Here is a 15,781-nt window from a genome sequence, read left to right on the forward strand (position 1 = left end):
GTCCTGCCCTCACACATATGATAGATTTCCAGCTCCAGTGGCTCCCAACACAGGGCAAGAGGAAAAAGAAAAGATGAAAGGAAAAAGAAAATGAGTCCTAAATGGAATTCTCCTTAAAAGCAGAGCCTGTTCTTGGTGAAAACTGGATCTCATCTAGCCTCTTGCATGATTCCTTACAAAGACAAAGGATTCATTGTACTCAGAATGAGAAAGGAGAAAAGGGGAAAACAAACTGAGGAAGGTCAGAAGGAATATCTGCAAAGTGCATGTTACAGGTATTAGCATCAGCATAAGACAATGCCTCAGAACACCCAACTACCACAATTCTCTGAGTTTTATTTAATAGGACTTTAAAAAATGCAGATCTTTTACAAACACTTCTAATACTAGTAAGATTAAAACTCAAAACCAGAATTCTTTATGGCTTTTACAGAGCATTTCATTGATCTCCCTAACATCTCTAAGAGGTTGGTTAACATTACCTTCTGAGAAACTCTAAGCTTTTCTGGCATGTACCTGCAGAAAAAGCAGCCATCTAGGTGTCCCCCACTTTTATAAACCCATAGCTGGTCCCTGAACTTCCCTTGGACTCATGTATAATCCTTTTTCACAGGCCCTGGTACTCAGCTGGTGGTATAGAATGGTGGGTGACTTCGCATTCAGTACAGTACCCTTCCTGAGTTAGTGAACCAGGAAAAGAGAAGCAGGTGCATGTTTGCCCACTAGGCATAGATTTGTTGTGACACGTTTTTTCTTTGTCCCCTGGGTGTCAGGGCCTAGCCCTGTCTGCCTCTGGGTGACTTGAGTACTCACTACCTTTGATCAACACAGGGGCAGAAGGCGAAGCCTTGGAGAAGATTACAGGCTGTTAATAGCCAGTGCCCCTGGAGAGGCCCCAAAGACCAGAAGTTGAAGACCCAGAAATGCCCTGATGTAGTACGGGCAGAGGCCTGTTTCAACTGTGGTGCTCTCAGTCTCCATGCTGCAGAGCCCCTGAGCTGCAGAGCAACAGGCTCATAAGCCTCCACAGATCCCGGCTCCCAGAGCCGGCTGCATGGGGAGTTTAGTCCCTGTTCCAGTTCAGGCCTCAGGAGGAGGCGACAGCCAAGCAAGCCCCTGTACTGCTGAGCACTTCCTCTTTGTTACTAGACTGCAGGGTGGCCACTAAGAGGGAGTCACCAGAATTGTCAGCCCCGCCCACCAGGCCCAATGATGCTGAGGGCTACACGGCCATCTTTATAGAGGACTGGTGCTTTCCAAAACCAAAACTTGTGACTTGATGTGGAATATCTTTTTCAAATTTGAGAATGAATTAAAAGAAAGAGAACTAAAAGGTATAAGGATTAACAAAATGATTTTTAAAATAACTTACATAAAACTGCAAATATTTCAAAACGTGTTCTGTGCATGCTTCTTAAAATGCAAGCAGCTTCCTTTGTATACCCTGGAACAGGTGATGGCTAACTCCAGGAGGGAAAAGGCTACGCATCAGCTAGCCGGGGGCTGGCAGAAGGATGCACCTTGGTGTTACAACCCATCCAGGAAAGACCTGTCTCCTGGCTTTGGATGACCAGTCCATCTCTCCAGTCTCCCAAGGGTCACATGAACACAAAGGTAACCCAAGAAGTGGGAAAGCTCAGGTCTGAGAAGAATCAGCAATGGAGACAGAAGCCAGCCCAGAGCCAGCAGCCCTTTCCTTGGCCTCACTGTGCTGCCTTCTGGCAGAGTTTCTATTGTAACTCAGAAGAATATAATCACTTGTACGCATATTCCTTTCCCAAACTATTGACTCCACTCCAGGATAAAATTATCTCTTGAACTCTAGTAGAATCACAACACAGTTTTTTAATTGCTTTAGCTCTGTAAGTACATGGAGAAGAAAACTACAGAAAAGCAGTGTCTGTTCTTTACCTAATTACTGAGCAGGTGCACACATCTCCAGCAATGAGGCACGATCATCGTGTCGACTGTCTAGAAATGAGCCCATTTAGGGCAGGGACAGGGAGAGTGAAGGCAGACGACCTGTAGGAAGTCTAATTCCAACAGTGCCCTGTCAGAGGCATGCCCCATAGATGAACTGATGGGTGGGTGTCCAAACAGTCCTTGAGATAAATGTTTCTATAGGTACCACTGGCAAATCACAGAATGTGGTATGACGAACATGCTCTATGGGTTGAGTAACCCTCAAGGACAGAACTCTTAGGTATTTTAATGGTGTATACAATCATAAATACACTTTAGCCCACACCCTTAAATTCTATCCATACATAAAGCTCAGGCTTGTCCACCTTTGGGAGATACACCTTTACAATCCAAAGAAATGAATCTGATAAATTACACCCCTGTTTGCATTAGCAAAGGCTTCCCAATAAGATACTTTTAAAACTGAGGTTCCCTTGTCTATTTAAATTTTAGATTAATTGAAGCTAAAGAGCTGAAGGCCAAAGGGATGCGAAGATACAAAAACCTCAAGTTATAAAGTATAGAGGGAACAGTCGAACACCAATGCTTACACACAGGTCATGGCCAATAATATATATGCATAAAATTGCATACCTTTCCATAAACTTTTGGAAAATGTTGCCTCGAAGACTTTCACAAATTTCTTCTATGTATGGCTAGAAAGGATGGAAAAGAAATCCCACACTGTGTAAACATGACTATATTAAAGTGAAACATACAAACCTATGCGACTCAGCCTGGGTGAGGTTCATGGAGATGCCCTCCCAGGGCACCATGTCCTTGTCCTTGTCTGTGCCTGTCCAGTTTTCACTAAGAGAATCATCATCAGGGATTATTTATTTCATACCTATCTCCACAACTAGGTCCCATGAAGACGGGGGCAGGTCTGTACCATAGATCACTACATCCCTACTGCCCAGTATGGCTCTTGGCAAGTCACAGACACTTCCTAATGACCAGGGCCAGCTTCACAGTGTGCAACTCTGAAGACCCTGGCATTGTGTTTAATGCTCCTCTATCACCATCTCAAAATTCTTAATAATTTTTGAAAAGGGGGCCCATACTTTTATTTTGCACTGGGGCCTGTGAGTTATAAATGACTAAAAGCATTTGTAATCTATAGTCATACTGAGTTTAAAAACTCAAAGCAAATAAATCCATAGTTATTTTAACTGGCTATTTTACTCACTGACTTTGTACCTTGTAGAATCATTGAGGTAAAGGTAACCAGGAGGGAGGCTCTGGGACAATGGGAAGGTGCATCCTCAAGATCTCTGAGCAAGTTCAGGGCTAACGGGGATGAAGCCAGAGGTTCCTGATTCATGTATACAGTGCCTTCCTCCTCAGACCAACTGCAATCCACTGCAGTTCTGTGCTGCTTTACACATTACCAAGTAAGTAGCACAAATTGTTTCAGGTGAGCAACTTTAAATCAGGAACAACAAAAATATCAAGTGTGGTACTATTCTACAGTGCAACTGAGAGTCAATGAGATCTTTTTGGAAAACATCTTGACAACCTAAGTTTGTAGAACAACGCAAAATTTAACATTTTTTGTGACTTTATGGATCACCCTGAATGTTTATAAAAAGAACAACCAACCATGGCATGGCCACAGTGGTGAGAGTAGAAGTCTACAGAAACCAAGAAGACCGGACCCCTGGGAATCTCATTTCCTGACACAGAGAGGAGACTGCACTGGTAAGGGAGACTCCCTGGGGACATACTAACTTCTGCCCCCCACCCCCCACAGGACTACTGCTGTCTAGAGAAGAATCTGGGACTGGTCCCTGAAGCCACATGGAATTGGCTCCCTCTTTGGTAAAAAGGGAAGCTGAATTCTCTGAAGTCCTCTTTAGCTCTGAATCACTACAATTCCATGGCAACATACCATATCCACCCTAGCAAAGTCCTCTGCAGATCTCAAAAGATTCTGTAGACTTCAAGATGCAAAGTAGATTAACTGTTTAAAGGTGTATAAAATGCTAAATTTATATATCACAGACTTTCTATTTATAACAACAATCACATCAATTAGTATTTTTCTTGTATTTTGTAAAACATCCCATACTGTCTGCTAAAGAGTAAAAAGACAATAGTCTCTAGGAATTCTTAACCAGCTCACTGCATTGCTTTAGCAGAAGGAACCACCAACATATCTGGGCAGCAGTGCAAGAGCCAGAGGTGGCAGTGGGATTATGAGCACCTGCTCCTCTCCTGGGTCCTCCATCCTCTTAATCTGTAAAAGGAGAAGCCAGGAATGGTAGTACATGCTTGTAAATCCAAGCACTCTGGGAGGCTGAGGAAGGAGGATCACAAAGTCAAGTCCAGCCTGGGCAACCTGGCAACTTAGTGAGAGCCTGTCTCAAAAATTTTTGTATGAAGGGCTAGGGACATAGCTCAGTGGGAAGGTCCTGGGTTTAACGCCCCAGTACAACAAAAAGGGAGGCAGAGACAGACCAGCCAGATCTCATTTGGAAGGATACAACAGGAATTAAAGTAAGAACATTACATTTTTAGGCCTCCAAATAAGAGCCAGGACTTTTTCTAGCCTCCGCTGCCAAGTGTATCTCCCCAAACATCTCTAAAGTTGAGCTCGCAAACAAAATGAATTAAATAAAAATTTTTCTATTTACTTGGGGAGCATTTTTATTACTATGAACATCAAATGACTTCATTAGTTAATGTATCTCTATGAACAGGATAATCTAACACAAAATGTTTATTTATATTTTAATCACTACGCTTTGATGTTACAGTTAAATTGCACCAATGCACTCATTTTAATAAGCTTATTATCTTCTTCTCCTTGGAATAGAATACTACCCATTCTATATCAATTTCACCACACTATTTCCACACATCTGTACAAATATATTTAAGGAACAAACCAAATTGGTAAAGAGTTTTTAAAAGGCATCTAAATAAAAGGCATTTTAAATGAATGCTCCTTGTGAAGGTGTGAGAAGAATTTTAGTGCCATTTGTATCTCACCTGGAAAAATCTTGTTTCAATGTTATTTATGCTACAGGAAAGGTGAAAATCTGAATAAAACCCCATGTGCTACGATTTAGATACGGGTTGGGTGTGCCCCCAAGGGTACACACACGTGTTGGAGCTCGGCTGAACATGTGGCAATGTGGGGAAGGTTCTTTAAGAGGTGGATCCTAGGGGAGATGATTAGGTCACCCCATGTGCTGCCCCCAGAAGGGATGGACAGAGGGCTTCCGGGACTCTGGTTCATTCTCAGGAGGGGTTGCTTCTATAAAAAGAATAAGCCTGGTCCCTCCCTTATCTCTGCAGCTTCCTGTCTCTCCAGGTGATCTCTCCTCCAGCACATGCTCCTGCCATGACGCCACACACCCATTGTGTGACACGCTCAAGGGGACCCTCTTCAGAGGCTGAATTGATCAGGCTGCTTGATCTTAGACTTTGCCCCCAAATTGACAAAGTAAACCTCTTTTTATTTACAAAGTACAATGGAGAACTGACTAATACACCATAAGCTACAAGGTATAGTTTAGCAATGTTAGATGTGATTGACTATAGGGCTACTGGTGCTCCATGGCAAAGTCAGTTGAAAAATGAAATTCTGATGTAGAAGTATGGAGACAACAAAAAGCAGATATTTACTGTTATGGTTTGTGCCTGCATGTCCCCCCAAATCCTCATGCAGTCACGGGGTGGGCTTCTAGATATTTGATTGATCCATAGTCCAATGCTGGGACTATGGGTGTGAGTGCTATACCTGATCTGGGGTGGATAGTTTGCATATGCAAATGAGAGACAGAAGCTGCTTACAGCCTCTCCTCCCTTTTGTTCTTGTTGCTTTGCTGTTCCCCAGCCATGCACACTTGCCCTGAACACTTGCCATTCTGCCTTGGAGCCAGCCAAGTATGGACTGAAACCTCCATAAACTGTAGGCTAAATAAACCTTTCCTTCCTTAATTCTGCATGGCGGGTATTTTGTCTCAGCAACAAGAGAAAAGTAACCAAGACATTTACATTGTACTTTTTGACTGTAAGATACTCAATAACAGCTAACATTTGGGGAGCACTCGGGTAGGCAGGTCCAATGTGAAGCAGCCCATGCGCACCTTCCTCACCAGATCTCAGAACTCCCTGAGGTGAGGCCCTGGCACCTCCCCTCTGCAGGTGAGAAGACAGAGGCAGGAAACTGCAGTGGAAACACAGGTCAGGCCAGCTCACTTCAGAGATCAGGCTTAGAACCCACTGGCCTCTGCAGACAGGTTCTACATTTTATGAGAAGTCCATTAGTTATTCTGACAAGAGTAACACATGACTTGTTACTGTTTAAATGTTCTAAGAGTTAAAATGGTATTTTCTCGATCGAATGATCAAAATTTTGGGTAAGTACTGTCATAAGACATCAAACACTACTGCTCCTCTATGGAAAACACAGGATGCAAGAGGCTTTGACAAAGAGAACCCATTTGACCTAAACAACAGCAAATGCATAGGCTTATTAGTTGTACATTTAGCTAAGGCTTGTTACTTACATCTGTACAATTATATTATACTCAAGATGTACATGGTCAAGGTCAAATATACTTCCTCAGTTGTGACTCAAGCATTTACTCTTGATTCTGGAAAATCACTGTAAGTACAAACACCCTGACACTACAAAATAAATCTTGTAATGTCTCTGGTCATCACAGGCATTACAGTGTCAAACAAGAAAAAGTTTTCTTCTTCAATGTCCTATCTTGATTTCTAGCTCATGACGTTTACTAGAAAGCTCCAGTGGTTCTTCTCAGGCAAAAGCCTGAGTCTGAAAAAAGTACACACATTTCAATGGACACATATGACACATTTCAAATGACACATTTCAGTGGAAGTCATACTAAGCTTCAGCCGTTCCAGTGAGACCAGTCTTACGAAGCCATTCTTCTAGTGTATCTGCACACAAAGAAAGTAAGTCACCAAGTCCCAATGGTAAGAAAATTATCTGTTTATTTTGAGATAATTTTATCTTACCTGAAAAAGAGTTGATGTCACTTGCTTCTTGGACAGGTGACTTTGGACGTGTTCTACAGCTTGCTTGGAGAATGGCTTTCAAAAATCAAAGACATGTTTTTTAAATAATAGCAAAATGTAAGAAACCTCTGCACATGATACACTATCATAACAGACAACTTAACACAACAATTACTAAATGGTAACCTATGGTAATTATATTAGCAAGCATTCTTTACGATCTGCAGGCCATCTGTAGAGAAATCAAGCATGTTTATCCATCTGGATGTCCGGAGTTCTCAGTCACGCGCCCAGAGTGACAGCAGCACAACAGGGCCTGGCAGACCCATCTAATCCCACACGAAGTTGAGGTTACCATGGTGATAAAGGGTGAAGAACTCTACCTTCACTGAATGCACACATTCCTCCACTGGCAGATAAAAGTTCTAAAAATGTAAAATGTTCTCCTATAACAGAGAAAATGAGCCCATGAGGATGTGCCTGGGAATTAACGGCAGGTTTACAACGCCAAGCTGCAGTGCTCAAAAGTTCTGGGTTCAAGAAAGTCTCACTGCAGCTTTGGCAGAGTGGAGCTGAAGCAAGCAGGATGTCGCTTCCAGCGGTGTGAATTACAAACTTCTCCTCCCGAAAACTTCAAGTTGTATCCTCTTTACTGATGCACAGGAAGAACAGCTTTATTTTATTTTAATTTTTTTTTGAGACAGGGTTTCACTATGCAGTTCAGGCTGGCCTCAAACTTGCATCAATCCTCCTGCCTCAGCCTCCCGAGTGCTGGGATGACAGGTGTGCGCCACCATGCCTGACCAAGAACAGCTTTAAATACCATATCACACTGCCAAAACCCCTCTAGTTGCTGTGAACATCTGGCCTTCTCCAAGGGCTCAGGCCTTCCCAGCATGGCAGAGAGACCAATGATTAGCTCCAGCTTAGAATTTCCTTCTGTGCAAGGAGCTCGGGTCCAAAGAACAGTGAAACAATGGAGCTACCAGAGGTGTCACAGTTAGCTGCAGTTACCCAAGTGGCAGTAATAACTGTAACCACACAACCTGGGCAGAAGCACTGTAGCGCATTACTTTTGTGACCTTTTTGCCGCAGTGGAAATGCTATGTTCCTGTGCCATCCCATACAGAAGCCACTGGTCATGTGGGGCTGTGGAGCGCTTGAGTTACACGTGGCTTAGGAAGAACTAAGAAGTATAAGTACAACCTCATCTGATTTAATTAATTTAAACAAATTCCAACAACCACTGGTGGCTAGTGGCTAATGTACTTGACAGAGTAGGCCAGGACGGTCAGTCCATTTCTATAAAATACAGTGTTACTGTACAGACTTTTACATGGTAAATGTTCATTACTAATTATTTTACTTACTGGTGGTAAAATAATTTCCCAAGAGCTCAGTTTAACTAATAGGGAAATTAGACTATTTCTCTGATTTATAAGGAAAACAATTATTTCAACCATTATTTAACTTGATGAACAAAATTAACATAATAGTTATTATCCTTATTAACTCTAAAACCACTTAAGATTTATATCTGTCAATATTTGATTAACTTAACTGTTAAAACATAATTAGATTAAAAATAATAAAGTTTAACTTCCTTCCAAAAGTCTAGAATTGAGATTTTTTTTCTTCAGTGGATCCAAATTAATGAGTTGACCAATTTTCTGCAATAAAAGTATCAGGCTTTGAAAATATACTAAGCCACCTTGATGCAAGAGATACTGGTGTATCAGAAAGAAATACCTGACAAAGCAAAGAAATAGGTTCTGCCCTGAATACGAATTTTAAAATTTTTAAAACATGTCCCTACTGGTTTACATTCACTCCAGAAACACTGAAAGCGGTCTCAGAGTTATCACACTAAAGTAACAGAACAAGCAGTAATATTTACATGTGAACAGGACAGAAGCTCCTTCATGATGTAGGCATCATAAATCTGCCGACTTCTACACAGGCGATCTTCCTCATTGTCAAGCTTCTCATATTCCTTTATCTGCATGTTTAAGAGATATCATTGTTAGGGTATTTTTCCTGAAAACTTACATTATTTAGAGACACAACTAACTCAGGCAAAAAAAAAAAACCACTTCCATATGAGATAAAGCAAAGCACCAAACCAGCAATTCCACAGGAAATGACTACTTCTAATGTTGGAATAATGATGTTGGAATGATTTAAATTTAACTAGAAACACACAAATAGGCTTTTTATCTATGATCAACCTCATCACTAAAATGTAGCAACACATAACATTAGAAAACAAATACTACCATGGTTACAATTATCTTACAACACACAAGCCATGGACCATTCCTCCTTGCCAATTCTCTTCTCCAAAGCACAAATAATTTAAATTTGGCTGTAATTCAGTTCTGAGTTATGGTGGGGTTGGTTTGTTCTCACTCAGTTACAGTGTTCCAAAACAGGAGAAAAAAATATTATCAGGATTCTGGCAAAGAGATTTCTAAAAATCAACTGAAGCAAATAAATATTTGAGAAAGGAATTAACACCTAGATGAAAGAATTGTTTTCAGTGTAGGTGTGGTGGTCATGATTGTAATTCCAGTGCTCTGAGAGGCTGAGGCAGAAAGACTGCAAGTTTAAGGCAGCTTGGGCACCTTAGTGACTCAGTGAGACCCTGTTTCAGAATGAGAAATAAAACAGAGCTGGGCATATAACTTAGTGTGAATGCCCAGACTTCAATGCCCAGTAACTAACATATACACACGCACATGCACATGTACACACAAATACTGGTTTTTCAGTACTATAAAAACATTAAATGTGTGTCTGCTTTATTTCACTTAAGACTATGGTGTCAAGGTGCATCCATTTACCTAGAAATGTCTCGAGTTTATCCTTCTTTAGTAGTACTCCATTGTATAAAAAACCCCACATCTTCTTTATCCATTTCTTGGTTGATGGGCATTTGGGTTGGTTGCAAGATTTGGCTATTACAAACTGTGCTGCTAGAAACATGGGTTTGCACATAATGCTGTGGTCTGATGTTCTTAATTCTTTTGGGAAGATATCAAGAAGGGGAATAGCTGGGTCCAATGGGACCTCTAGTCCTAGTTTTTTGAGGAATCTCCTCACTGATTTCCACAGTGGGTGCACCAGTCTACACTCCCACCAACAGTGCAGAAGTGTTCTTCCCCCCTCCAAAAGGACACACGTGTAAATACTGCATTATATGAGAAACAAAGTGTAAATAAGAATCAAAATGTGTAACAGATATTGTGAAATAGGAAGAAATTGTTCAAAAGGAAAGAGGAACTAGGGAGGGGGCACGGAGAAAGGAAGGAAAGGAAAAAGTGAGAAAAGAAGGATAAAATGGAAACAAAGCTTTGTAAATCTGGAGGGGAAGCAGGGCTGAAGCGAAGGGAGGGAATGGGAAAAAAGGAATAAAGATACATCATGTACAGGGACAAATTCCCATAATGAATGTGATCATTATGTATATCTAAACTGTACCAATAAACTTAATGAAAAAAGAAATACCAATAAAAATATTAACATAGAGGTTAGTTCTACGCTATATTTCAAATACTACATTAGTTAATCTGGCTGGTACTAAGATAGATTAAATACAAAATGTGTTATAGAAATATTTGTCATATATGGAAATGTTCCCAATTGCTCTAATTTGGTAACAGAGAGTCCTAGATCAGACAATCATCCCCATTTATTTACAGAAATGCTTTTAATACAAAAGACAAGAATGAAAGCATAAATGAAATATGCAGCTCAAAGGAAGATGATAGCAAAGATCTCCAACATAATGACATTTCCACATATGACTCCCTTTCAAAAAACAATGTTTCTAACAGTCAGCCACTCACTATGTGGACCTTCATAATACCAGAGAGGCTTTCACTCTGGGATCATAGCAGGTGGAGCTGACTAGTATAGGATACAATATCCACTAAATAGAATTAAGTTACCTGCTTAATTTATAGAGTGGACTTGATAGTTCTGAATCAACACTAGTAAATTCTGTAAGAAGTACTGATATAGACAAGGACAGGGCTCAGGAGCGTTTGGAGGATGCGGGATGGGAATGTGAAACACTGAGGTCCCTCATATGAGTAGCTGGTCTACATACTGGGAAATGAATGGGATCATCCTAACTGTCCGTAAGGGCCTCTGCCTGGCTGTGGCATGGTGGTGGCTGAAATTCACACTTGAACTGCTGCAGGGCTTGGAATAGAGTCCTCTGGAACAGACAGTGAAGCCCAACATAAAGGCAAGGAGCCTGGAGTGGCCTAATACCCACTCAAGAAGAAGAGATGGCCTGAGCAGCATCAATCCAGCAGTGCTGGTGTTACCAAAGGGCCAGAGCTGACCAGTCCTAAGTCAACTCAGCAAAACAGGTACCTAGAGGTGAGCACTATGCCACTGTACACATGTCAACTGTGGGGTAATGTGAACCATACAGCAAACTCTGGAGCAGAGTTAGAAAATAAAGGCCTTGGGGTTTGGTTGATTTCTTCAGTTGTGTTTTATTTTAGGCAGGTTCAAGGGCTAATGAAAGGTAAAGGTTTCTGCCTTGATCTGTGAACAATCTCAAGCTATAGTGAGCTTTCATGGAATTATAATCCCTGTACACAGGTGTAATAAAATGTAAGACTATACTCCCAGGGGCCTTTAAAGCAAACTAACATCTGGTTAAACAAATGCTCATTCTATGTAAGTTTCCATGAACTGCCAAATTCCAGCCATCCAGACAATTCTAGTTTCTAAGCAAATACTGCTCAAAACTACAGTAGTGTCTTTACTTAGAGATTTGAGTCTGATACTCTGACCTGAGGAACAGAAAAGGTAACTCCTAGAAAGCAAAGAAAAAGATTAGAGTTTGCCTAGTGGCATACTTTTCAAAAAGATGAATGGAGTGGCTGCTGGATGCTACCCTGCCTGAAGGGAGTAGCAGCTACAGCTGTGCTAATGCAGGAAGCTGCAAAACTAACTTTAGGACAGAAACTAGAAGTTCTGACTCCCTATTAGGTCAGAGTGATTCTTGAGACCAAAGATTACTTGTAGTTAACAGGAGGATGGCTTGCCAAGTATGAGGCCATGCTCTTAGACAAACCTGAGACAAGCACTATTTCTAATTGTGCCTCTTTGACACAGTCCCAGAAGTTGGCCACTCTTGTGAATAAGTAATCTCCGAGACCTACATAAGCAGGCAGAACACATCAGTGACCTGTCCTTTCAAGACCCTGAGGAGGGTGGTTCACTGATAAAAGTAGCTTTGTCCAAGGTCATCAAAAGGCAGGTTATGCAGTCATCAGTTCACAACAGGTCCCTAAGTCAACTCCCCCCGGGAACTCTGCTCAAAAAGCAGAGCTCATAGCTTTTACTCAGGCATTGATATTACGCTATATATCTATACCAGTGGTGGCAAAGATATCCATCACTGACCTATAAAAAGACTCCAAATAGGTCTTTCTGGTACTACATTCCTATGCAGCAACCTGGAAAGAAGGAGTTAGCAGACCAACAAACAATCATGTATAACACACAAGCAGGAAATTCTACAACTCCTAGAGCCAGTCCATCTTCCCAAGCAGGTTGCACTCATGTACTGTAAGGGATCCCAAAGAAACATGTCTGAAATCTCCTTGGGAAATCAAAAGGCTGATAGGGAGGTAAGAAGGGCAGCCCTATAGCCCTTTAAGACCGTAACTTTATTCCCAGTTCCTGAGGAACCACTGGTTCTTCTTCAAGGAATGCAGTGACAAGCTGTACAAATCCTACATGGGAAATGGTCACTACAATTTTCAAAGGACTAACTAGCAAGCTATTCCTCAGAACCTCTGGAAGACTTGAGGCTCCCCTTCAGAAAGTATGACTCCAGTACAGCTCAGGGTACAGATTAGTACAGTCACTAATGACCCTAATTCACTATAGCGTAAATGCAGTCATGTACTGTAAGGGATACTGAGGTTCTGTTTTTAATTACATCTTGCTAAGGCTATGGCTTTCAGGCTCTCAATAGTTTATCTAATCTCCTTCTTTGCCATACCTTGTCCTCCAGGAGAAGTGTGGAGATCTGACCTGCTTCTTATATTTGGGCTAATAGTAAAATTTCTTTCTCCCATCAAACAGGCAGCTCAACAGTCACTAATTCTTTTCTTACTATTTTCTGACAGGTTTTTCCCCTTGACCCAGCCAACAAGCCACAACATCCTGCGGGCATTGGAGAGCACATGATCCCCAGTGGGCAGGGTCTACAGCACCTTCCAGCCAGAAGAAGCTACAGAAGACAGAGCCTCCACTCCCTCAGCACCCCGAAAGGGATTATGAGGATTTATATCTCTCGGGGGGAAATGAGACAGGAGATGAGAGCAAGGCAAAGCTGGCTAGGGAAGTAGGGGCGATCTGTCAATGACAAGATCCTGGACACACGCAGCATGGTTCCCAAAGCCCTGCAGGTAGACTTCTAGTGAGAACGGGAGCAGGTTTTCTATAGTTGGCCCAGATCTGACATCAGCCTGAGGAGTGGGTGATACAAAAAGAACAGCCGCTATTGAAATTTTCTAACTGTGTTGTCTGTCCATGGTGGCCCATCCTCATGCTGTAGGACATACTTCTTTTCTTTTACTCTCTCTGCAGAACCTGTTTCTTTTTGTAATTTTAATAAAACTTTGCTACAGTTAAGAGAAACAGAAAAAAGAAAGACTAGAGTGTCTCTGGCTGTAAGCCAGCTTTGTTTGTTTGTTTGTTTGTTGAGATAGACTCTCAGTCTGGCCTTGAACTTGTGGCAGTCCTCTTGCCTCAGCCTCCTGAGTGCTGAGATTATAGGTGTACACCACCCCACCTGGCTAGCATTTATTTTTCTACTACCACTAATATCACCAACGAAAGAACATGCAGTCAACTATCAACTAGTCTGAAACAGAACATCCTTATTGCAACATATGCGCAACCCAAACCACTTTAGGTTCTGAAAGTCAGGTTGCCCAGGTGCCTAAGCAGGCAGGTGGGGTTCACAGTCACAGAACAGGGATGCTGCCTCTGTACTGAACAGTCACTGATCGCGTTGTCCCTTCTTCTCTGGGGGAGCCACAGACTAGGGCTGATCACGCAGCCTACATACCTGTGACCGCAAGGGCAGGCACCTTTGGTCCTCAGCTGCTGGAGGCTCCAACTTTCTCACCAACCACCGGTGAGGAGAGAAGAGTCATTCTGGGCCTCTGCTGGGCCTGATTCCAGCCCCTTCCCTTTGTACTTTGCTCCACTGACTCCTGACTGGCTCTGAACTCAGCTGTCTGCTCCTGCCATCCATGCACCCTGCTCTTCTCCCTCATCAGACTGCACTCCCAGGGCTCTGGCCCTGCTCCTCCTCCTTGGTCTCCATTGCAGGTAGTCCTTCCTCCTCCCCTCGGCCTCTGAATACCAAAGCGTCTCAGAAAACACTGCTGGTCAGCCCTCTGCCAAAGCCACACTCTCCCTGGATAAAGCTTTTCAGCCCTGTGGTTTCAAATACCAGTTATATTCTGAGGACTCAATCTGTTACCCATGAGCTCCAGATTTCAAATATCCAACCATGTATTTGACATTTTCAGTTGAATATATAGAAAGCATATGAAATTTAACACATCTAAATGAAACCTTTGATTTCTACATCCTCCTGCTATACTGCAGCTACCGTACATACACCCCCAGCAGTCGTCTTTCAGCTATAACCACTCTCCCTTTTGCATAAATCAAAAGTGAACGATCACCACAGATTCCACTCTTTTGCCTCTACTCTAGCCATTACTGCCGTCTACATCCAATTCATCAATAAATCATGTTTGCTTTATTTTGAAAAAAAGCACAAATCCAGGCTCTGCCTCTGGCAAGAACCAACTAACTCCTACCAGAACAATCCTCCTGAGATGACAATAAGCAATCCTGGACATACAGGAACTGCAACTGCATACGGGCACTGGAGTGTGACCACAAGTACAAAGACAGCAGAGAGGGGGTATCAGACTGAAGCTGTAAGAGCAGGTATTTCTGAAAACAAGAGTCACAGAAGAGGGGCTCCAAAGCTCTGAGTGTAAATTCTGTCAAAATCTCTGGTGGACCTGAGTGACACAGGGGCATGGTGGACTCCAGCAGCTCAGGAGAAGCTAAAGGACTGGAGAAGGCACAGCCACTGCCCACAGTGGGAGATACGTGCCTGGGTGTGGCTGAGCCAGGTCAGCTGGCTGCTGAAACAAAAATACCCATTCCCTTTGAAGCATCATAAGAGTCTAGAGTTTCTTCATCCACCCATCACCATGTTCAAGATACAGTCTAATACCGTTCTACACAGAAGAAACAGCACAGTATCCTCCACATTCAAGACTGCAGAGCATCATGTAAATTCATCCAGGAGACACAGATGCTGGCGTTATTAGACACAGACTTCAAAGCTCCTGTTCTAACTGGAAATAATTCAAAAGACCTAACAGAAAACATTCACATAATAAAGAAAAAGACAGGTAACAGAGGAAAAAATAGCAACTACAAAAAAAACTAAATGAAAGTTTCAGAAGTAAAAATGCAGCATGTGAAATAAAACACTCAACAAATGACAGAACAGCAGCCCAGACGGGCCAAAAGAGTTGACAATTCTGAAGATAGAGCCATAGAAATTGTTTGACCTGAAGAAGAGAAAAAAAAATATTGGAGGAAAAACTGAATGAGCCACCAGATTTAAAGATTAAACATACATATTAGAGTTCCAGAGGAGAGAAAAGAAGTAAAAAAATGCCTTGAGAAATAATTATCTTAATTTTCCTAGAATTGGTGAAAGATTAATTATAGGTTGAAAAAATACATT

General features: G+C 42.0%; 1 protein-coding gene across 4 annotated transcripts in view; it reads right to left on the reverse strand.

Annotated features, from left to right (window-relative positions):
* Adrbk2 (adrenergic, beta, receptor kinase 2) overlaps positions 1-15,781 on the reverse strand; it is a 145,659-nt gene that overhangs the window by 49,667 nt on the left and 80,211 nt on the right. For all 4 annotated transcript variants that reach the window (XM_013517965.1, XM_013517966.1, XM_005391839.2 and 1 more), the window contains 3 exons: positions 8,858-8,959; positions 6,961-7,035; positions 2,557-2,618 (listed from right to left, as the gene is read on the reverse strand). In XM_013517965.1, coding sequence (XP_013373419.1) covers positions 2,557-2,618; positions 6,961-7,035; positions 8,858-8,959 — 239 coding nt within the window. The remainder of the gene's footprint in view (positions 1-2,556; positions 2,619-6,960; positions 7,036-8,857; positions 8,960-15,781) is intronic.

Source organism: Chinchilla lanigera, unplaced genomic scaffold (genome assembly GCF_000276665.1).
Source record: "Chinchilla lanigera isolate Chin_1 unplaced genomic scaffold, ChiLan1.0 scaffold00041, whole genome shotgun sequence".
In the NCBI taxonomy this organism is placed as follows: Eukaryota; Metazoa; Chordata; class Mammalia; order Rodentia; family Chinchillidae; genus Chinchilla; species Chinchilla lanigera.